Below are 23193 nucleotides of genomic sequence, written 5' to 3'. Positions count from 1 at the left end.
GAGGCGAGAGGTTATAGTTTGCCGAATTGCTAAATCTAACCTACCTGTCGTTACACACACACACACGCGCAGATCTACGGACCGAACGACAAGAAATCGTTCATCAGTATCAGCGGCGAATGGAGCGGCCTAATGGAGTACAAATACAACGATGGCAGCAAACCCTCCAAGTTTGAAACGTTCGTCGACGTGAACAGCATACCGATCTTCAAGAAGAAGGTGCGCCCGGTCGCCGAACAGGACGAGAACGAATCGCGCAAAGTGTGGCGCGAAGTGACGGCCGGTCTAAAGTAAGTTACAGCGGCATAAATAAGATTTGTTGCTTATAAACGCAACCTTTTCAACCGATTTTCTTTCCCCGCTCCCCAGGGCGAACGACATCGAAAAGGCAACGAATGCAAAGTTCCAGGTAGAGCAAAAGCAACGCGAAGAAGCCAAAGAGCGGAAGGAAACGTTCGGTGAATGGGACACGAAGGTAAGTGGCGTAATTGAATGTGTCAAGCGTGCGTATATTGATCTCGGATTATCGTTTTTACAGTACTTCAAGGGTATCGGTGAATCGTGGATCTACACCACGCCGCTGCTGCATAGGTTAACGCTGGAGAAACGGGATAGCAAAAGATAGCAATCGAATGAACATAACACCACCAGCACCACCACCAACGATGGTAGCACTAGCACGTAAGCAGAAACTTCAGATATAAAGATATATATATCTACATCTATATATATACTATACAATATACATATTATACACAACATCTTAAACACAAGCAAATGTTCAAACAGTGCAGATTAGAGCGAAAAGGCAAGCAGGCGGTCGATGCGACATTTTTAGGTGGTAAGCAACATGCGTAACAATTCTCTATCATTTACTAATCGCTGCCAGTAAAGTACGGTTTTTTGGTAATATAATGCAGAGATATAAAGCATGCCGCATTTATAGGTGAGCTCTACAGATTGTTTGATAGGTGAAACTGAATCCTTGTCCAGTCGGACGGACAACCTCTAGCTCCAAAAGCATACCCCAGCATACGCGCTATGCCGTGTAATAGTAGCGGAAGGCATTGGTCAGTTTCGTAGAGTATTTAAAATGGAAACCGGGAATCCCGTCCCATGATTGCTTTCCTCTGCCTTTACCCTATAATAATCTCCTCAATTTCACTCACTTATGCTCTGTTGGTGGTCTATTTCGTCAATAGAGGCCTCTTCTTTTCCGTTAACGTATAGAATGAATGTTTGAATCTTCATTAGTGTTGTAGGCTATTAACTGTGTTTTGTGTTTATTGTTTATTTGTTGTTTCTCATCACTGTAAAACCTCTTTCCCGCTACAATCGCACCATGATGTAGTAGTATGTTCGCGTTAAACAAACCGCGAAGCGAAGGCGTTTTTCCAAGCACGCAAGCAACCAGTTCAAAACAACGCGGCATGAACAAAAGAGTATATAAATACAAAGAACCCAAACATGGTGATGTTGAAATTCTCAGTTTTAGTGTAATGTTGTTATAGCAAGGTGAAAGGGAGGATAGCAAAAAAACTGTAAAAGAAAAACAAAACAATGTGATATGCACAAAAAACATAACATAGCGAGAATCTTTCAATACAAATAAAAACAATTACTACTTGCATGAGAACGAGAAGGATGCAAATGAAGTGGAATGAACAGAACCGGTACTCCTCAAACGAGAAGGGAATACGAGGAGCAGAAAACATGCGAAAACATGTTCATGATAGCAAACACTCCTCCCCAAAACTGCTCACAAACAAACAAAAAACATTATTCTGTCCGGGTCTAGAGACGAGGGAGGCAGGTTAGAAGGTAATGGCAAGTATAAAGCAAATGCAAAGTAATCGAATAAAAGTTATCACACCTAACTAACGAATGGTAACGTTATAAAAGAAGAGAAAAAAACTAAAAACTAAAACGTTGCAAACATTTTCTAAGATCTGATTGGAAAAAGAAATAAACAATTGCGCCAGTAATTTATTAGTATAAAACGATACAAAAGCAAGGAGGAGAAATCGTGCATGTTAACAATGAACAATATTTTCTACTGTTGTTAAGCGACGGTGCAGCGAAGAAGAGAGACATACAAAAACAGGAAAAAGGAAGGTTTTCCGCATAAACAAAAAATACACACACAGAATGTACAACAGCAGCTAATTCGATTTTTTAACTCTCGTCCTGCAAAGATGATACAACATGCACACAAAACATAAAAGTCACCTAAACAACACACAGACGCGCGCACGGGTAAGCAAAGCAAAAGCAAACATCGTTCACTGTTAAAGTCGTGCGTAGAAAAAAGATGTAAAGTTATATTATACACACAGTAACTAATACTATAGAAAAACACGAGCCTATACTTATATGTTGGTCCACCCTAGGTTGCCGAACCGGATCGGTTCGAATGGGTGCGAATAATAATTAATAATAATGAGGATGATAATACGACGCAAAAAGTAAAAGCAACAAAACAAACATATAACACACATTACTATATGAAACATGAATCTTAACGGTGAAACAACACAACTACAAAAGCGCTTGTTATCGACGAAGACGAATTACGAATTACAATAAGCAAAAACAAACAAACAAAAAAAAAAACAAACCAGAAGAAGAAACAAAAGAAGCTGCAACGCAAAACAGGTCCATCGCGCATTACTAGCATACCAATTAGTCGGAGGAGTAAAGATAAAGGGAAAAGTAAAGTAAAAACTTAAACCTAAAAGTACAGAATTCTTACGAGTTAAAGCTAATTAAAACAAAAGCAAACATTATAAAGCATAACTTACTGCAGCAGCAACTAGACACACCAAGCAAGCATCTCTTCCGGGTTAGGTTAGGGTGTATAGTGCTCCGTCACTTGGCACCAGTGGTGTCGCCCCCGTTCCGTTTCCCTAAAAACCGAACCTCTTTTTCCCATTCAAAGGCAAACTCATTCACACACATTGTTACAGTTTAGAAAGCATTGTGTAGTTTATCGTCCGTCTAACTACTAATATCAGCGTTGTTCGGGATCATATTGGATTAGCAAAAGCAACAACAAAATTGTATGCAGCTGGAAATGGCGAAAGAGGCAAAGAACAAAACAAGAAATGAACCGAAAGTAAACGAGAAGATAAAGTGAAAAATGGGCAGGAGGCGAACGAAAGATGGCATCGATTGCAATAAACACCCAAGTGCGTGCAGAGCAAAATGCAAACTAATGTGTAAGAAGCCATAACAAAAAGCAACAAAAAAATAATATGAAAACAATTATCAAGCAAAGATGTTTAGCAAAGTTTGAACAACAACAAACAAGTGCATAAAAATCTAGATAACAGCATGTTAACAACAACGGTGTCAAAAGAAAACAACAATATTTGAAAATAGGAAGAAGAAAGATAGAAAACATACACAAAAAACACATCCTTCTCCTCATATGATGCGCATACCCCTTTTAAAAACTGAAAACTTTATACATACACTTCCCTTCCCCTGGTTAACGATGGAAAATAAAACTCCCCCTACACCATGCCAGAAATAAAATAACAACAAACGTGTCTGTTTCACTCTGTACTTTCCTATTGTAGTTTGTAGCTTTTTGTATTTGTTTTTTTTTGTTCTTACCTGATTTTATCTTTTGTTTTATTACATCCTTTTTTTATATTAAAACACAAAATTACGTTATTTACGGTAAATATTTATTTCTTCTTTTGCGATCTTCATCTTTCTTCATCGTCCGTTTCCGCCCTCCCATTGAACGGGCACGGAACGCGAACCTACCTAACGCGCGCTATAAATACATAACAACAAAAATATCTTTAACATATTTGTCTACATCGTTCTCTTTGTGTGTGTGTTAGATGTTCTACATACAGTTAAAATAAAATAGTTTTACACATCTTTCTGTAACATGACGCACACCAAACAATTTCAACTACGCTAGAGAAAATGGTTAACTACACCAACTTCACATCCATGTGTGTGTATGCCTCTTTCGGGTTTTTTGTTTGCTATTTAAATTAAATTCTTTTACTGTTTGTTTTTTAGACAAAAAATTTGTTATTTTTTTCTTTTTCGGTTTCCTTCTTTTAAGTTTTCCATTCGAATACAACAGCTTGTGTGTGTGTGTGTGTGTGTGTGTGTGTGTGTGTGGGGCAGTGTTTGGTGGTGATTTGCTGCATTTACTACTGTTGTTTGGTTCTCATCGCCTATGTTTGGGAACTTTGCGAATTATTTGTATGAGCTGTTTTGATACTTCCGTTTTTGTTTTTTTTTTTAAACACTAATTGTACGTTTCTTTTGTTTTTCGTTCTTATGTTTTCACTACCGAATTGTAACACCTAATTTATGGCAAACGTCGACGAGTTTGTGAGATGAATTTGATACGTTATGTATGTTGATTCTACACCTTTGTTTTGAGACATACCAATCATGCGTACGTACATAATTTCTCTTAATTGCATCGTCTCTTGCGTGTTGTCGTTTTTTGGTCCCTTTGAAGGATAGTTTTTGCCAAGGGGGATTTGGTATCTTTTCATTAAATTTTTACCAATAAGCCACACCGATTAAGATAAAAAGGGTTCAATTTAATAAATTCGTATGCTTTTTGTGTTCTCTTGAAACGTTTCAATGCCTGGTTAAAAACAGAATTACTAACTGTGTTGATAACATAAAACCTTTTTTACTTTTGGTTCATCGTTTGTGCTACACACATCATTTCCTTTTTCCTAAACACGATTACATGCTACGATACGATAGAAGAGATAGAAAAGAAATACGCATTCTTATACTAATTATTATTCTTTGCTTACTGCTGGCGTAGAGCTTCTCCCTTGTAGGGAGAAAACGTTCACGCGCGATCACCTGTGCCACTAATGGCGCAGATTAGATTTGGACTAATTTTCTTTTTTTTTGTAATATGCTTGGATACATATATATATAAAGATATAGGCAGGGGAGTGGATTTTGCTTAATTCACTAATAAATAAACGTTCGTCACCTGGGTCGCAAGCCAGATTAAAATGGCCAATAAGGGACGGGATAAAAAGAAACTTCCAACACCAACAACTGTTCTTGATCATCTTGATGTGGACTCACTTCCATCGTTAGAAAACGCTATTGTCAAAAAAAACGGGGAATAGGAAGCTTTGCTGTCCCAGACCCCAGACTACCTGTTTTGTCCTCTGATACCTCGTACAATGCGTTCTAAACTTCCAACACCAACAACCGTTCTTGATGATCTTGATGTGGACTCACTTCCATCGTTAGAAAACGCTATTGTCAAAAAAAACGGGGAATAGGAAGCTCTGCTGTCCCAGAACCCAGACTACCTGTTTTGTCCTCTGATACCTCGTACAATGCGTTGTTCTGTCCTCGCACACCACCACGATGATATGATGAAAGCGTTACCATACGATTACCACTCTTACGCCGCCAGCTCACGGCTCTTCAGCATCGGCAGGCACAGGTTGTAGAACGAACTGTCGACAAAGTCTTCCACCTTCTGCCACTTGACGTACTCCTTCGTGTACAGTTCCTCCTTCGTCTTGATGCGCCCGACAAAGTGCGGATCGACCACGAGCAGATACACGTCCTGGTCGACGCTCACGTGGATGCCGGCGATACCCTTCGAGGCCGCATCCATATCGCCCCCCATCATGATCAACCCACCGTACTGCTCGAAGTAGTCGCGCAGTGTGTCCGCATGCTTGGCGATGCTGTCGCTGCGCGCGATGTGCAGCACCTTGCAGGACACGTCGTACAGCGTGTCGATGACGTAGATCGCCTCCAGTGTGCCGATCCATTCGCGCGACCCGAAAAATCGTTCCGGCTTGTCCTTGATCTCGACCAGCGTCTGCTGGATGGTGGGAATGTTCGGCACCTCGCCGGACGAGGCCGTCTTTGGTGGGCCGTTGGCGATGATCCACGAGCAGATCGATTGCAGCGTACGGTAGCCACAGCCCCAGCCCTGTCGGGTGAGAGTTCAAGAGGAGCGGAAAAGAGAGGAAAAGAAGCATTAGCAACTGTGTGTGGTTATTTCATTTTGATATTTGAATATTTTTTCTTCGTTTATTGAACTATTTTGATATCTTGCGATAGTGTTTGTTTAGTTTTTCAATTAGAGTGCCTTATTTTATTGTTGTCGTTTATTTGTTATCATTATTCTTGTCTGCTGCATTAGGCTAAACAAGAGACAGATATAAAATACAATCGTAAAATCAAAATTATCGTATTATAAATTGAAACTGCGTGTCATAGCAGAAAGAATTAATAAAGAGTCCAACAACCATGAGAACCCCCCGAAAAACCCTGTATATCTTGAACTAGATATCGGAACGTGAATATTTATTTTATTAAGAAGTCTTGGCGCATCCGGTATTGTACCATTTAACATTTTGCTCAAGAAAATCGCTTTTGCCTTTTCCCGACAATTTTCTAAGTTTTCTAAACCTAGTAGAAAGCATCTGGATCTATAGGGAATCTCAGAACTGTTTAGTCATCTTAGAAATTTTATGTTTAGCATATTTGTTTCGTACTTTTTCAATTCGTTTTATCTAGCGATCCGCATAAGGGCACACTACAGAAGAGAACTCTAATATAGAACGAACGTGACTGACAAATATCATTTTAATATACAAAGAATCATTAAATTCACTCGTCATTTCACGTACCGATCCAAAAGCCTTATTGACTGTAATTATTTTACCATCGCAGTGGCTCCGCATTGATGATTTGTCGTCCAGTATTACACCTAGATCACGAATCTTAGTGACACGTTGTATTGAAAGCCCGTTTCTACAGCAGTGACACAAATGTCTTTGAAGTTACTAGTACACTGGCACACCAAACAAATCCCAAAAGTTGTAGTAAAATATCACAGCTTCTATCACTACTTACTGGGAGAAGATTATTAAGGTCATCAGGGTACATTAAAACGCTGCCATGGGGTAGCACATATGAGATATCGTTCACATAGAGTAGAAATAGTAAAGTGCCATGGGACATAGATAGATTGCTTCCTTGTGGGAGTCCCGATGTATTAGTGAGTTCATGAGAACTCTTTTCACTGAACTACTAATCAGGTACTAGATGGGAGGCCTAGTCTATCGATACTCTGTCGAAGGCTGCCTTGGGATCAGTTTCCCTTTCCCTTTATCCATGGAGTCGGAGTCGATCGGAGTCGTTCGGAGTCGTTCAGAGTCGTTCAGAGTCGTCTGAGTCGTCCGGAGTTGTCAGGAGTCGGCTAGAATCGATCGGAGTCGGGGTCATTCGGAGTCGTCTAGAGTCGAACGGAGTCGACAGGAATCAGAGTTGGTCGGATTGACTCCGACCGTGAAGCCGTGTGCTTTAATATGCTTATGATCAGACATTTTCTTTAATTGTGTTTTTTTTGTTACTTTGCGTGTGCACTTCATATACATGGCTTTACTGTCGAAGGCCTACTCCGGATGACTCCGAACGATTCCGATCGACTCCGAACGACTCTAAACGACTCCAGACGACTCCGGCCAACTCAAAACGATTCCGGACGAGTCCGGACGACCCCAAACGACGCCGACTCCGAATCACTCCGAACGACTCCTAGCCGTTCCGAACAATACCGAACGACTCCGGATAAAGTAGGGCGGTCGTACCTTCCGGAGTCGATTCCAAATTTATCGGAGTCGGATCGGAGTCGACTCCGGATTTTTGCCAACTTTACCCATCACTAGTCTGGACCTGGGCAAGTGTACCGTCCTTTTTGTGTAAGTGTGAGTATTATTTCATTTTATGCTTCTCGTTCCCTATGAATGTTATATATTACATAAAAGTAAGCGCTTTTTTTTAATTCTGTTTAGTCCAGTTTTTCTTTTGAGTTTACTGGATTGTTCAATTCAATTCTAACTGACTCTCTAACTGACTAATTCAATTTATTATTCTTTTTACCATATTTTATTCTTCATGTGTTTCATTTGTTTGTTCAGTTTTTCTCTAAGAGTTCTCTTAACATATTTAATTTGTAAGTTTTTTTTAATATTTATTATTATATTTTTTATTTATAAAACTCATACATTTAATTGGTGAATAAACCTCAACTGTACCGAATTCCTAAAATAATTTCACATGCTGTTAGTGAAAAAAAATCAAAAAAACATTAGCAAAGCGAGCGCAACCGAATGGTCTGTTTTTGCGGCGAAAAATAAACAATCGACTTCCAAACTTTAATAACGTCATCTAGGTCACACCCCGTGGGTCAAACGAAACAACATGTGACCGTGGGGAAGGAAACGGATCCCTTTACTACCTACCCCACACCCGTTTCCCTACGATTCTTCTAAAGTGCAAACAACACAACCCGTCGAATGTTTGACAGAAGATGGCGCAGATGATGATATTGATGCATGCATCCATTTATATACCCACACACACACACACACATGTTTTTCGGCACACTCCATTGAACAGAACCCCGACCATCATCCAAATAGAACGATGATAGCAAGGGATTGCATTGGGAGAGGGAGGGTGAAAAATGAAAATTGATTCCGATTCCGTGTAAATAACTCGACCGTGTGGTGTGGGACCTGTGCAGGGCACAGATGGAGGAAAGAGCGAGATGAAGGAAGCGAAAAACAACATGGCTTATGACGTAAGTGGAGTCTCGAGAGCAGAAAAAAAGGAAAATTTGCCCGCCGATTGGATGCTGACGGGTTTGCCCGAAGAAGCAGAGCAGCATCATTTCAATCCCCTTCGCCACACCGCGTACTTGTGGGCGATGGAGAGCCGGTGGGCGCGGAAAACAAGCGTGTGTGTGTGTGTGTTTTCACTGCAGAAGCACTGCACTTTCATCAACTCAAGCGCAGGGTCCCGCCCCTCACCCCCCCCCCCCCCCGCGTCGAGGATCGAGAGTCCTCGAGTCTGTCAAGGGTTGGGGCCATTCGCGCTGAATGATCGAAACTTGGGGAGAATCGCAAACGAATGGAGAAGTACATTATTTTAATGTCGATCTACGCTTTCGGCAGCGATTTAATGATCACGTTACTGATCGTTTTGATACAATATTATGAGGGCTACGGATTACGGGCGGGGTTTCAAACGACGTTCGGGATCTGATTGATTGGGTTGGCAAACTGTTGAAAAAGGGGAATTAAAATCGCTTGATCGCTGTACAATGGGATCTTCATAATTGATTGTAATGATCGATCTTTCAAGTAAAAATCAAAATAAAACTTGATGAAAAACAGCAAACGAAAACAAAAAGTTAATTAGAACAACACTTAAACCATACGAACTGAATTAGTATTAAAATACAAAGTTTATATAGTAAATAATTCAAAGTAAATATAAATCGACAAAGTTTAAAGGTAGAATTAAAAATTGCAAAAACATAGCAAAGTGTAATAACAAAAACGAATACGTAATAAAACAATGATTCAATAAAGATAATTAAAATTAGAAAACAACCATATAATAGATTTAAAATGAAAGTATGAAGTACAAAAAGGGATTTAAAGTTAAAATGAAGCTTAAACTATAAATTTAGTAAAATAGTCAAAACATAAAAATAGAAGAATAAAATACAAAACTCAACAAAAACACGAAAAGGAATTAAAACATTAAATCAATGAACAATATTAAAACCCCAGTTCAAGTTGAACCATACAGTATAAAACAAGAGTTGTTAACAAACACAATAAATCAACGCTTATAAATGCATTAAAACGCTTTACAAAAGACATAATGGATGCCACGTACAATTGCAATTACACGTGGCTAAATTACGCATATAAAAGACTCCAATTGCGTCACGGCAATGGCAACAACTTGACAAACCATTTAAACTTGTCGATCATCACACCGCACCACACGCAGACAAGAAATAGCCACACACCGTCAAGGCCGATTATAGTTGTGACGGTCAACCGCCTTCCCCCTGTCCCCCCCTTGTGTTTGTTGGTACGATTTGCATTGCAATGCATTTCCGAGTTGGTCTGTGTCCGTCCGTCCGTCTGTCAACTCGGTGGCGGGAGCTACATTTTAATTAATGTTTTCACATTACCGCCCCAGCAGCCAGCCAACCAGCCAGCTAATTGTGGTTGGTGCAACTAATAAATAATTACCAAGAACTGATGCGCTTGGTGGTGCATCCATCAGTTTCGGAACGAATTGATGCGAATGACTCAGAAGGAACTACACGTTTGTTTGGAATTTTCCCATCTCGATCGAAATTATTGAGCAAAAATAGTGAGTAATTTTAATTGCTTTAGTACCGCCTCACGTCAACAATATTGCTTTGTTATGTCTTACTAAAGAGTTGTATGAAGTCGTCAATTTTCAGACGCATTCATCGCCGAGAAAGAGCTGTAAAATGATCGTTTAAATCAATACAGTTCTATGTTTTTATGTCCCATTATTCTTACACTCAGACACAAAGCACAAACAAACAATCAGTTTTACTTCCTTGTAATTATTAAGCTTGATTGAATATGCGCACTGTGCGCTTCACTTCCGCTCGTTCTTTGCTGCTTTGCTGCTGTGCCCTGTCTGCACTCGACGCGAAATGCTAAATTCCTTACTAATTCGCACCGACTGACAAAGCGCGCCCACTCGGTGGCCCGTGCTAAGCCGTGCTAAGTGACAACAATTAGCTAATTATCTGCCTTCTGATTTACGTCTTCTGGATGCACTGGACGGTGTTCGTTTCCACGAATGCCATCCGCTTGAACGACCCGGGGGAAAAAGATCCCATCCACATGACTCACTTACCGAGCGGGCGAGCTCATAGGATCGGAATGCTGGCACTCTATGCTTCTATGGTCGACGAAATCTTGTGTGAAAAAAGCGGAACAAATAAAGCGTAACAACCATCGGACTTCACTCCATTGGCGCCGATCCGAGTGCGTGCTTTACCCCGGTTTTGGGTCCAACCAATCGATTGATGGATCGGATGGATGGTTGCTTTCCATGAGAACTGGCACACATGACGGGGAATGGTGTCCACGCTTTCCTTCGGGCAGAACACGCTCCCGTTCGCCCGTCGTTGATACATGTGGCCACACGTTTTGCCGAGCCGGTTTACTTTTATTTTGCCTTTTTCGCGTGAGAATGGCAAAGGCTACTATACAGATGGATTGAAGATGGATTGAAGTGGTTTAATGGCGAAAGTGCAAGCCCTAGAAGAATGGTAAGCCTTTGTTTTTACTAACAAGAAAGAGAAGAAAGTTTTTTCTTCCTATTTTGAAGAAGAATAAATGTTGTTCAAATAAACACGGTTTATATAAATTTGAAAAATGAAATTTGTCAAAAAAAAATTCAAATCAACTGAAGAACTGCATTCAAAACAAAACAAAACTGAAATTAAAACAGAAGAAAATAAATATAAAAAATCATTAAATAAGTAAAACAGAACATAAAGACCAATCGAAACAAGCGAAAAGAAAGACTACTCATGAAAAGTGTAATAATACGAGAACCAAACATTAAAAAAGAACACAAATCAAATCTAGAATTTCCATAAATATTTTTGAAATTAGAAGTAAAACCAAACGCTTGAACTCTAAGGTTAGTTTTTATTAAAAAAAAGAAAACAAAACATATGGCTTCAAATGATTTTCATGCCATCTTATTGGAAAAGCAATTGGAAGATCATTATTTTATTACCGTTTAACTTCAAATAGACAAAGACGTGCCTAGAATATTATTACTCTTAAGATTTCGCATTTTATGTTTCACCTTTGTTTGCCTTAAATAGAATGGCAGCAAATCATCATCCCTATTTTAGTGCCTGATCTAATAGATTTGCCGTGTGCCGGGTTTCAATAAACGCTGCTTCAATGCAAGCAGACGCGCGATCTTATCTCAAGCAGAACGCACTTTATCGTCGCAGTAACCACGGCGATGGTTATTCTGCCATCACGCTTCAACGCGCATGCCAGAGCAAACAAAAGGTGGGGAAAAAAGGGCAACGCCAACTCCTCATCTCACCGTAAATCCGTGTGACGCAACAGCGCAACACGATAATCTGACGAAAGCGAATCTGACACCGCGAGCTAATGGAACTCTCCAACTCTCCTTCCAAGCGGCGGATTGACGGATGATATTTTTTCTGTGTCAAACATTTGTCCGGTGAACGTTTTGAGGAGTAACCTCAGCAAACTGCCGTTGTCGTCATCATCGTCAGCACTACGATCGGTAGCAGTGCACTACTCGTCACCGTGTTCATCATAGCCCTTCGGATGGTTGAATGACCCAGAGAGTGGTGGTCGAAGGCTCGGTCCATCCACCGGAAGCAAGTAATTGGCCAGGCCAAGTGTCCCGAGTGATGGTTTGTTGCTTGCCTGGTCGGTTCAGCTGAGGGATACGTTTCAATTAACTGAAATAAATCACACACCGCCTCGCCTCGAAGGGACACACAACAAAAGGGGGCCCACCAGCATCAGCGCCGTGCACCAGCTGCTGTTCGCCCTTTAAACTGGGTAAATATTTTTCTTTTTCATTCACATGCCCACGTCTTATGGATGAACTGAGAAAACAAACCAAACGGGGCAACTTGTTAAAATTGACAAGTTTGCACGACGAAGCAATCTTAAGCGTGTTGATCGTCTGTTTGGAGCATATCATCATTGTGTATCATAACATTGTTGAAAAGTTTCAAAATTTAGCTTAATTAAGCTTGCAGTTAGATCAACAAGAACCATAGGACCAACAATGTTTTCTAAGTAATTATGTTTTTACTGTGCAATTCTGTGATACAGGAGTTTGCTATTCGTTTTGCGATGTAGCCTGCTTAATTTGTATTTCTGTTCACCCAATATAGAATACGAGTTGATGTGTTTAAAGTAATTCTACTTGCTTCTCAAACATTGTTCAGTTCTTTCGCATCATTTTCAACACACCCCAAGCTGGACTGAGTTTGACAGTTCTTTGTGATGTGTTGAAAGTCATGTGAAAGAACTTTAAATTTTAATGTGATGCAAATATAACACGTGACAGCTGTTGAAAAACATCTTGCAAGCGGTGAATAATGCTGTACCCATTTGGAGATTGGCTTGGAAAACCCTGTAACGCACTGTACAAAACATCCCGCTTGTACCATCTGTTAAATTAAGCGAAGTGAAATGATTTCATTATTAATTGATTTTTGTTATTCGTATTTGCCGCTTGTTTCGTTAAATATATCACAAAAACATAACATTATTTTATACTGATTTTGAAGATGTATGGGATTTGACATAGCGACTTTCGCGCGTGCTATCGAGAAAACCCGCACGTCAAGAGGCGGTTTGTCAAAATGCTCTGTATTCTACCACCCGGTCTGGATGGTTGGAGCTGGATGAGTGAACATTCAAATATTGCTTTGATAATAAAAAAAAAAAACTAAATATGTCAAATTTTTACACCATTATTATCAAACGCAAATAATGCGCGGTCATCATTTGCTGGATTAAAATACCGAGCCGATTTCGTAGTACAGTCGTCAACTCGTACGACTTAACAACACGCCCGTCATGGGTTCAAGACCCAAATGGACCATGCCGCCATACGTAGAACTGTCTATCCTGCTATGGGGGGATAAGGGGGGGATATCAATAAGTCACTGAAAGCCAAGCTCACAAGTAGTGGTAGAGGCAGGCTTTGACCGACAACGGTTGTTGAGCCGAAAAAAGAATATCGACACCGCTTTACAGGCGAAAAAACCCTAACATCGCACGATGAGACAGGTGTGAATTGAATTGAAAGTCCAATAAGTTCCACATCCAAGTATAATGGATTGCTTTTGAGCGAGCGATCATTGACAATATTGATTGTTAGTATGCAACACCCTCTTTCTTATGTCAATGTTTGGAGATCAATTTCAAATCCTCCTAAAACCATGTTGGCTGTGGAGTGATAAAATTTAAATGAATCATGTTGACATTACATAGAAAAGGCAAAAGCTTGACATTCAGCGAATTGCAGCTTGACATTCAGCGAATTAGATCCGCTTCCCATTGATTTTGGAGAATTGATCCACTTCCGAGCGTATTGCTTCTTGCGTACGACACCAGTTGTGACATATGTGTATGCATAGATTAGTTAAGTCTTCCGATGAATTCGATAAGGTAAGAGGATGCACCTCAATCCTATCGATTACGTCACATTTCATTGATAAACAGCGATTGTTGTTGATAAGAATAATCCTCATAACGTCTGTTGAAGCCTTCCAATCATAAATCTGAAGATAAAAACGACATAACTTTTTGATAAACAAAAATGCAATACTCTGTTCCGGCTGTTCCACTACAACTTTACCTTCGCAAATGCGTTTGACAAAGGAAAAAATGACAAAATGCATCCCCCCGCAGTGTGCCATTACACAGCCGTTGGAGGTTTCCCTCGCTCCTTTTTCGACCATGTAAATTATACATCCACGATCACATTTCATTCACAGACCATGACAATGTATGGAAACCACATCATCTGCCCCCTCCTTTCCATCCGTCGCTTTGTGACAACGGTATGTTAAACGGCCAACAAATCCCCTTCCCCATACGTAAGTGTGTACTTCTTTGTGTATCGGAAATGCTTCTCCGTCTTGGGCAAGGCCGTTTCGAGCCACAAAACACACACTGGAAGAGACATAGTGACGCGGGAAGCATCGATCACACTGCACCATTAAAGATCGATCGGTCGTTTCTCCAAGACAACGGTCACCGACTAGCCCCGATGATCGTCGTTGCGTGTCTGACGCGGTGTGTAGGAAGTACTAAGCACACACACACACACACACACACACACACACACACCTGGACCTGGAACTCATCGGACCGGTACGGAATTTAGACACCTTTTTTACGTAACACGCGTTGCCTTTTCCTTGTCCTTCCTTCTCCTCCTCTCTCTCTCTCGCTCGACAAGCTGCAAATGTCAAGTCGGGAAATTAATTTCAAACCGTAGGACAATCTAGAGGCAGCAGCAGCAGCAGCGCCATTACTAATGCACCAGGCGAACTGGTTGCACTCTACCCAAGAAGTCCACTAAACACGCCACCAGGAAACCAGGAAGTTGACGTTGGGGTTAGAAATTGAACCCAATCGATCGAGCGATGTGCCTGCAGCAGCAAAACAAGCTCAGCACACGAAGGGAAGTGGTTCAATGTCATTCTACGATGGTGACACAAAGAGCACAAGTGACATTAACTCGGCCGATGCTAGGCGACGGTGGCGGGCGCAAATCTTTGTTTTGCCATGCGTGCTGCTAGTTCAATTCCGAATCGATTCGAATGGCCTGATTCGATCGTGAACAAAAGATCGTCCCAATCGGGTCGAAGGCTAACGAGAGCGAGAGGGGGTTCAGTGTTATTACACGCTTGAACAGCTGTAGCCTCTTATCGCCAAGATGGATCGCTAGTCGCCCGGAACGAAATGTAGTTAATTTTCTAAACAAGGTGAAGGTTTGTTTAGTTTGGCGAAGCATAAATAGGGAAGGGCATTAACACAATTGCAGCAAACGAAGCTGATAAGCAAAAAAAAAAACGATAAATGTCTTGCATTCGAGTTGGATGTTGAAGTTGTTTGTTGATTGACATAGCTTTCGGTTGTGATATGACTAAGCTAAGACTTCCGTTGGTTCATTCGTTTAAGAATAATACCTTTTTGGTATTGTTGATACTATCTATTGCAATTCGTTGTGTATGTTTTTGGACGACTAGTTCAGAATACCATTTCATAAACTAATTGTTGGAATTCCTACATGCACCATGGCTGTGACTAAACGATCTTGCTCATTCATAAATACTAGTTGGTGTTTAAAGTTTCCATCGATCTAATCAACATCTTTTTATCATTTCTGTTTCAACCGTACTACATGACTCACTGAAGCAGAATTTGATCTTTGCCTATGAATGAGCGCATTTGACATTTTATAATACTCAATGGATCTGGGGTCCATCGATCTTCATTGTGGTTTTATCAATCTATCTATAGCATGCAACTGTTAGGAGTAGTGTTGAGCGATTCGTCATTCGGAAGATTCCGAATATTCAGTCCCAAAAAAGATTCCATCGGATCGGATCCCCTGAAAATTGGAATTAGATTGCTATTGAAATTGGGATTTTGATCGGGATTAAGATTAACATTGAGATTGGGCTTGATTGTGGGATCCTTATGAGATTCTATTGCGATTGTCATCGAGATTGAGATTGATATTGCGATTCAATTGCAATTGGATTGTGATTGATTTCGATTTAATTACAATCCAATTAGATTCAGGTTTATTTGATTTACTTGGAAATTGTATGGAAAATCCCAATGGTAAATGAAAATCGCGCTAATCGTTCCAATAGAACATACGTTTTTAACAACATTTTTGATATAGTAATAATTGAAGAAATGGTTAATAATTTGTTCCTATCGAACCCTCTCCTTCCTCCTCCCCTTATTACAAACTAAAGTGGGATTGGGTTTCAAAAATTCGAATCCCAAGATTTGGATTGGGATTCGAAGATTCAGTTAACGATTCGTATCTCCCAATACTAGTTGGGAGACAACAAATTGTGTGACAAACTTTAAGACACTGGACTAAATGTTGTCTAATTATAGAATGATTTGTAGTTAGAAAAAGCATCTTCTGGGCTTGTAAAGTCTAGCGCATCTCATTTTTATGAATGTCTTTAATTTAAATGGATTCCTAAGTATCTTTGTGTGTCTCTGTGTAGTGTGAAGTCGAAGATCTTCACAGTTGATCGATTAACAGTAGTTTGTTAATCCTATTCCGAGTATTCTGTTTGATTTCTTCTTCAAAAACGTTTATTTTCGGTCCGTTTGAGCTATAAACTATACGATGATTAATTTATACTACTTTTTTGGTGCTTTGCTTTTTGTTTCTGCAATCTACACAAACATCTTGGAGTATTCGAATTTGAGGAACTACGCTGTGTGTATTTATGGATTTAATAAAATAAGAAATCAAAGTATATTAAGTTCGTGTATGAACCATTATGGAATGAATTAAAGAGTCACCAATAGCAAACTTACTGGAAGCTTCATCTAATAAATCAAAATGATCTACTGCACTAAAAAGTACTTCCCAAAAGAACGTTGCCAGTAATCTTACCCAATCCATCGAATCACGATCAACAAGCTCAACTTCCTCAAGATGTGAATAAATCAATAGTACGCAACCATAAAAACCTCACCCACCCACCCATTATCACCCTGCTCCTTTCCTCCGCTTCCTTTCGCCGGACACACACTGATTTATGTGGTCTAATAGGCCGGGTAAGTTAAAGAGACACAGCGCACCGCACGATCATTACTCGTAACGCTGCTGTACCATACTGGCCGGTATGCATAATTGCCTCCCAGCGTTTCGCCGCTCCTCCATTTCAATGTCCTTTACATAACTTCAGCATAGCATAGGGTGCTTTTTTTGCAACAAACCCCAACCTCGACCTCACCAACACAACACGCAAACCTTCACATATCAATCGCTGCGATAATGAAGATGATGATGGGGCTGAGTTCAGCGCGGACAGTGTGAGGCGACTGAGCAAAGCACAGAGGCGGCAAACGTCCTCACCTCCTCCGCTACGGCAACATACACACGTGGCACACGAAGGTTAATCGGTTGCGTTTAAAGCAACCCAGAACGAAAGAGGGAGATAGGCCGCTTCTTTTCTTTCTCTAAACACATCATAATTCGCATTGGAAGCGCGTATAAACAACAACACAGAACTGACCATAATTTAGTGACGATATATGAACACATACACTCACTCACACACACACATGCACATGACGTTGCAACAACTCACACGTGGGGAAAACACGGATGGAAAAGGGCAGGAAAAGCGAAGGAACCGAAGGCCACAGATTTTATTTTGGTTTCGGGTTTAGGGAATGGTTTATTGCTTACGAATTGCGATTCGTTTCTTTGCGATCGTTTTTTTTTCTGTTTTATTTGGCAGCCTATCAACAATATTTTATCGAGAGCGTAAAACACTGCACCAAAAGAAAACTTTCCTGGCTCCCACCCTCCCCCCCTCCTCCTTCGGTACAGGTGTTTTCTGTTTGCAGTCTGTACGCAATGTGATTGTGCGATGAAGCAAAAAAGAATGTAATTAATTTACGGAAAATTTACGGAACAGATTCAGTTTCCTGTTTAGGTGGATTGGGATTTGTTTTTTTCATTTGCTTCACGTCTCTTCTTGCGGCGACAGGGCAGAGTGTATGAAATAAGCATTATTTTCGAATATTCCCATAAGATCAGGCACAGCAAAAGGGACATAAAATGGTACAACGAGATTGATTTTTTTTTGTTTAAGAAAATAAAAATATAAATTTATCGCATTTTAAATTAAGTTTCTCGAAGTGTTTTATTATACATTTATACAAAAGTTGTGTTTTAAAATTATCATCAATTAAAAAAGTAAACCCATCAATTTCAGGGTGTAATTTCCTGAACCTTTAATTCAATTTTTTTAGTTGCATGTCGCCTCTTGTTTTTGTTTAGAATTGCATCATTTCTATATTTCGCTTATAACATATTGCTGCTTTCGGTTATGTCTAATCAAATTTCGATTAAACCGCACAAAATACTTGAATTTACTTTACTTAACGAAGAAAAGGGAAATGTAATTAAAATAATTCGTAAACAGCATGAATTAGAGATGCGAGTGCTTATTCATTCTAGCAATTTGAATCATAAAATGAGAGTCCACATACTAATTTGCACCATTAACTCTCTTTTGAATCATTCATGAAAATGATTCATACTGCACTGTACACATCCGTACAAGTGTACAGATTAATGACTCACTCTTTTTGTATTATCTGGGTAGGATAGAAGTCTTTCGATTTCGATATTCTAGAAATAGTCTTTTGGGATTCTTCTGTATGAGATCATTGAGAATAAAATACCATAACAATGTAGTAAATAGTGAACATAAAGCTCTCGTACTGAGTTCAATCCATACGTTCACTTGCAGGATGCAACTCATGCTTATTCAGTGCATACATATCGTTGGAATAAAGGACGTTTATCTTCAAATATCGCGTCTCTTTAAACAGTTTAGTGTCTATATTGATAAAAGTTAGTATTTTTGCTAAGATCTTGAGTATTTTTGCTACATAGCTCCACTATTTCATTTTATCAAAAGAACACTTTTTGATATTTTAAATACAAATGAAAATTGGTCGACTGATTTCGATCAAAACGAAAGGATTTCTTAGTTTCCTTCCAGCTTTAACAAAGGATACACCTGTAATGTAGCTGCGTTGCGTATTGTCCTAAAAATTATTCGATAATAAAAAATCCAGTGTAAGGTCCATTTTTATCGGTTTCAGGGTAATATAATGTGTCCAATTAGATTTTTGATTTAAGGTTTAAAAATCAGTATTTTTTGTAATTATTCATCATTTTTATCCCTAAAAGAAAAGATGAATACTATTTTTTAAACAACAATGATGTATGCTAAACACATACAAAAAGAATATTGTGGTTTTACTCATATCAAACGTGGGCTGTTTTCATAAGTGTGTAACAATTGGCAAATTACCCTAAATTAAATTGAATTGTTTGTGTACAATGTTTCGTACACAGACAAATGTAATGGTTAGGCGTCCCATATCGCGTTTAGCACACTGTACGGAAACCTCCTCCAAGGAAGGGAGCAACAAATCCACCACCTTGCACTGCAGAGAACGATACGTCAGCAGGCGGCGAAAGACGAGTTCGATGTGCTGCAGTACTGCACGGTGACATTGGACTAGTTGCAAGCAAATAGAGTTAAAGAGAGGGTGGTGCGGGGGGGGGGGGAGGGCATACATAAATACACACAAACAGCAAAGACAACAAAACCAACAAAAAATGGTAAGGAAATAAATGTGCCCTACAAGGTGTGCTACCATCGTTCCATCGTTGTGTACACTGTGGCAGAAGAGGAACCAATGGAAGGCAACATACGCTACTAAACGGGGATACGACGACCTAGTAAGCGCACGTGAAACATGACACAATGCTCATGATGGAACAGTTCTGGAGGAGGAAACGTTCGCAGTAGGCTTAGGTAGGTCTGTACGTGAGTCAGTGTGGGAAAAGGAAGCAACAAGGAGGGTGAGTGTTGTGTTGAGGATACGGTCGGAAAATGAGTTGAAAAATGGTTTAAAAAAAGGAGGCCAAACACAAACCCCCCACATGCAGGGGTGCAGGGAAAGCGTGGCCGAGCGAGGCATCGGCATCGGACACGGCACAACAATACACTGGGCATATGGGCGGCAAAAATCAGCAATCAACAGTCGGCGAACGAAAAATCTGAGAAGATCTTTCTATTAATAGGAAAATCCAAACACGGGTGGAAATCTCGGGTATGTATAACCGAGGCGTAGATGTTGGAAGAAAGGAAAGGCGCTGTAGGGTTGAGAACAAATACACACACACACAGACGAGGACGAAGGAGAAAAATTGCACTTTTACCGAGGGCAGGCGGGAGGGGTAGGCACTTTTTCCCATATACACAACGTACACACCCTTATGAGTATGTCCTCAAACGTTGTTGTGTGGTACTGCTTCAGCTGCTGCTACTGCTGCTGCTGCTTGAGCAGACCAAACAACGGGGGAGCCAAAGTGGAAACAATAACACAACAGTGCGGTTCCATTTTTAGCAGCGCCAGCGGATGACATCATAGCAGGCGTCTGGAACACACGGGGTTCGCTTCATGAATTCTTAATATTTGTTTGGCATTGTATTGGGCGGAATGTACTGGAACTTGAGTGACTTAAGAGAAAGGGATAGTCTCAGGATTAACAAAAAAATGAAAAATTCTGTTTCTGCATGCATTTAAGTTGTTTTTTTTTTCTAATGAACATAAATGTAATAATACTTTAAGTAAGGGAATGATTTTAAAACATCCTGCTTTTATCGCCTCATGAGTTCCTTATGTTGAAAATGACGAAAATGGTTAGCTTATCGATCTGTACCGCTTTTTTGTAACAAATATTTGAATTCAGTACGATAAACCTTTGGGGAAAATAAATAGGAAAGATTCCCAGTAATTCGTCAGATAGATGATAACAAAATTCGACTATTTGCTTTCCTTATCAGCGCTAAACTGAAATTTCTGGCTGATAAATCGTCTATTGCATTGCAACGCAAAACCTTAGAAAACCAAACTTTGAGCGAAAACGATACGCTGTGGGCTGTGTGTGTGTAATAGATTTATAGACTAGATGAAGTCTTTTCAGAAAAGTTATTGATTAATGATTTTGAAAGAAACTGTTTCTCTCCTTTAATGCCTAAAAGTACACCTTACTGTCTAACAGGCAGAACAGGTGGAGGCGTATAAATTTCCCAATTTTCTTATAACCGAAACCACCCGCACGAATCCACCCGAGTCCTTCGCTCAGGTGTGGGCCCATTTTTTGCAGCAGCAAATTGGAACACGACCTACCATATCCTGAAATCCGTCACACCCGTAATGGTAGTAGTGGTAGTTGCCGCGCATCAGAAACGTGTTCCCGTCCGGTTTCGGGGGCTCCAGATTGCTGTGCACGTTCAGTAGCAAACTTTTCTCCTCCATTTCGCTTGCTTCCGTCTCTCCCCTCGCTCACTCACTCACTTCACAGGCACGTGAAAATTGCACCAACAAACCAAAAGGGAGCCACACACGCACACACACACACACTGCGTACGATGCCTGTTTCACTAGCGGAGGCTTTCACTTCCCTTACGCAAATCGGTTGCTGCTCCCTTCACGATCGCCTTCACGCTCACCACTACCGTTTTGTTTACTAATAAATGGCTTCGACACCGAACCGCGCGGGGCCAATCGTCACGACACAATCACGCAATCAAATCTTCCGCCCGACCGAATAAAAGGGTTTTGATGCCGCGCAGTGACCACCCTACGGCACAGCGATGACGACGACGACGACCACACCGAACTCCAGCTGACGGGCAACGAAATAATTGGACGCGCCTTTCCGACGACGACTACTGCTTCCAGCTCCAGGAAGATGAATATCGACCAACGCGCACTTTCTTCTCGCGACTGTGACCGCGACCCTCGCCGTTTTTGTACCGTGCGGTTTGGGGGTTGACTTGACGCTGGCGCTGTTTCTCACACGCGAGAGTCGTTACGTGGAGCCAGACAGCAAATTGGGAAGAGAGCAGTAGGAGCAAAAGAGAACGAAGCTATTGTAATGCGAGAGAGAGAAAGAGAGGGTGAGAGCGAGAGAGAGAGCAATTGGTAGAGTACAGATTTGAAAAAATAGATGCCAAAATATAGTAATTCTATTATTTTATTTTTATTTTTTAATGAGATTTGATAAACCTTTTATCAACAACTATGCTGTGAATGGTAAATATAGTTACCACCAGTGGTACGTGAGACGATCTCCGACTATTCTCACTATTAACTGTACTGTTTTCTCAGCGTAGATTATTTCCAACGTCCAAAACGGGTCCAAAATTTTAAATTTAGTGAGCCTGTGCAACTGATGACGTTTTATGTGTTTCTTAATTCATATGAACATTGCAGCAGTTTTCGAAACTACCGTGTGTGTATTCCACCAATCGCATCCAGGAGAGAGAAAGATTAAAATGAGAGTGGCGAGAGCGTAGATTCTCTGGAAAACTGAAAACAAGTTGTTGCTCCAGTTGCGTTTAAACGTGTTAGTCCCTTTTTTAATCTACAGTTGGAATTAAATAATTACCCGCGTTTTAGTTAGTATGCTTTGTTAATTTAACGTGCCAAAGTTTTCTGACAGTTCAACTAAAAAACATGGGTTTGTAAGGAAAAACAACAGGATCTCCAGAAAATAATCGTTTTACTAAGTCTAGAATAGTGCCTGAATACACTAAACCAGTGGTCTCCAACCTCAGACCACTTGTGCAATCAAGATTAAATGTTCAACAGGCATTACTAGAATAAGATTAGAAGCTTATTGTAAATGTATTTTCAAAACCAAGTGGTCCGTGATCCTAAAAAAGTTGGAGAGTACCCAAATAGCCAGCTGGTACTTTATAGCTGATTTAGGACTGTTTAACGAAAAAACGTTCCGATGTCGTACTTTGTGGCTGATTAAGAGATAGACGGTACTTTGCGGAACTATGGAGCTTTTTAATAGGCACATGGTACTCTTTAGAATTTTGCGGCTGATTAGCACTATCTATAGGGTTCATGATAGAACTTGAAGGCTTGTTGGTCGAACTTTATAGCTTTTTAATGCATGACATCGGTT

At 40.3% G+C, this 23193-nt stretch overlaps 2 protein-coding genes across 2 annotated transcripts in view; one reads left to right on the top strand and one right to left on the bottom strand.

Moving 5' to 3' along the window:
- The window catches only part of LOC121594473 (oxysterol-binding protein-related protein 9), a 47215-nt gene extending 43973 nt beyond the window's left edge, over window positions 1-3242 (top strand). Inside the window, exons 13-15 of the mRNA XM_041917737.1 lie at window positions 73-290; window positions 370-475; window positions 539-3242. Of these exons, the coding sequence (XP_041773671.1) occupies window positions 73-290; window positions 370-475; window positions 539-625 (411 nt within the window). The 3' untranslated portion in view covers window positions 626-3242. The remainder of the gene's footprint in view (window positions 1-72; window positions 291-369; window positions 476-538) is intronic.
- Window positions 3243-3670: 428 nt separating this feature from the next.
- On the bottom strand, window positions 3671-22077 carry LOC121594479 (probable Ufm1-specific protease 1). Its single transcript, XM_041917750.1, has 2 exons — window positions 21402-22077; window positions 3671-5962 (listed from the first exon to the last, which is right to left on the bottom strand). Exons 1-2 carry the CDS (start codon window positions 21528-21530, stop codon window positions 5420-5422), a joined length of 672 nt encoding a protein of 223 aa, XP_041773684.1. The 5' UTR covers window positions 21531-22077; the 3' UTR covers window positions 3671-5419.
- Window positions 22078-23193: the final 1116 nt, after the last annotated feature.

This window comes from Anopheles merus, chromosome 2L, assembly GCF_017562075.2.
Source record: "Anopheles merus strain MAF chromosome 2L, AmerM5.1, whole genome shotgun sequence".
Taxonomy (NCBI): domain Eukaryota; kingdom Metazoa; phylum Arthropoda; class Insecta; order Diptera; family Culicidae; genus Anopheles; species Anopheles merus.
The sequence above is the reverse complement of the archived record's forward strand: the minus strand, read 5'-3'. Positions and strand labels throughout refer to the sequence as shown.

Bases quoted from the DNA above. Each gene is read 5' to 3' on its own strand.
- LOC121594479 (XM_041917750.1), bottom strand. From the start codon at position 21,530: ATGGAGGAGAAAAGTTTGCTACTGAACGTGCACAGCAATCTGGAGCCC. The intron at 5,963-21,401 runs GTAGGTCGTGTT...CTCACCCGACAG, and splicing joins GTGACGGATTTCAGGATATG to GGCTGGGGCTGTGGCTACCG.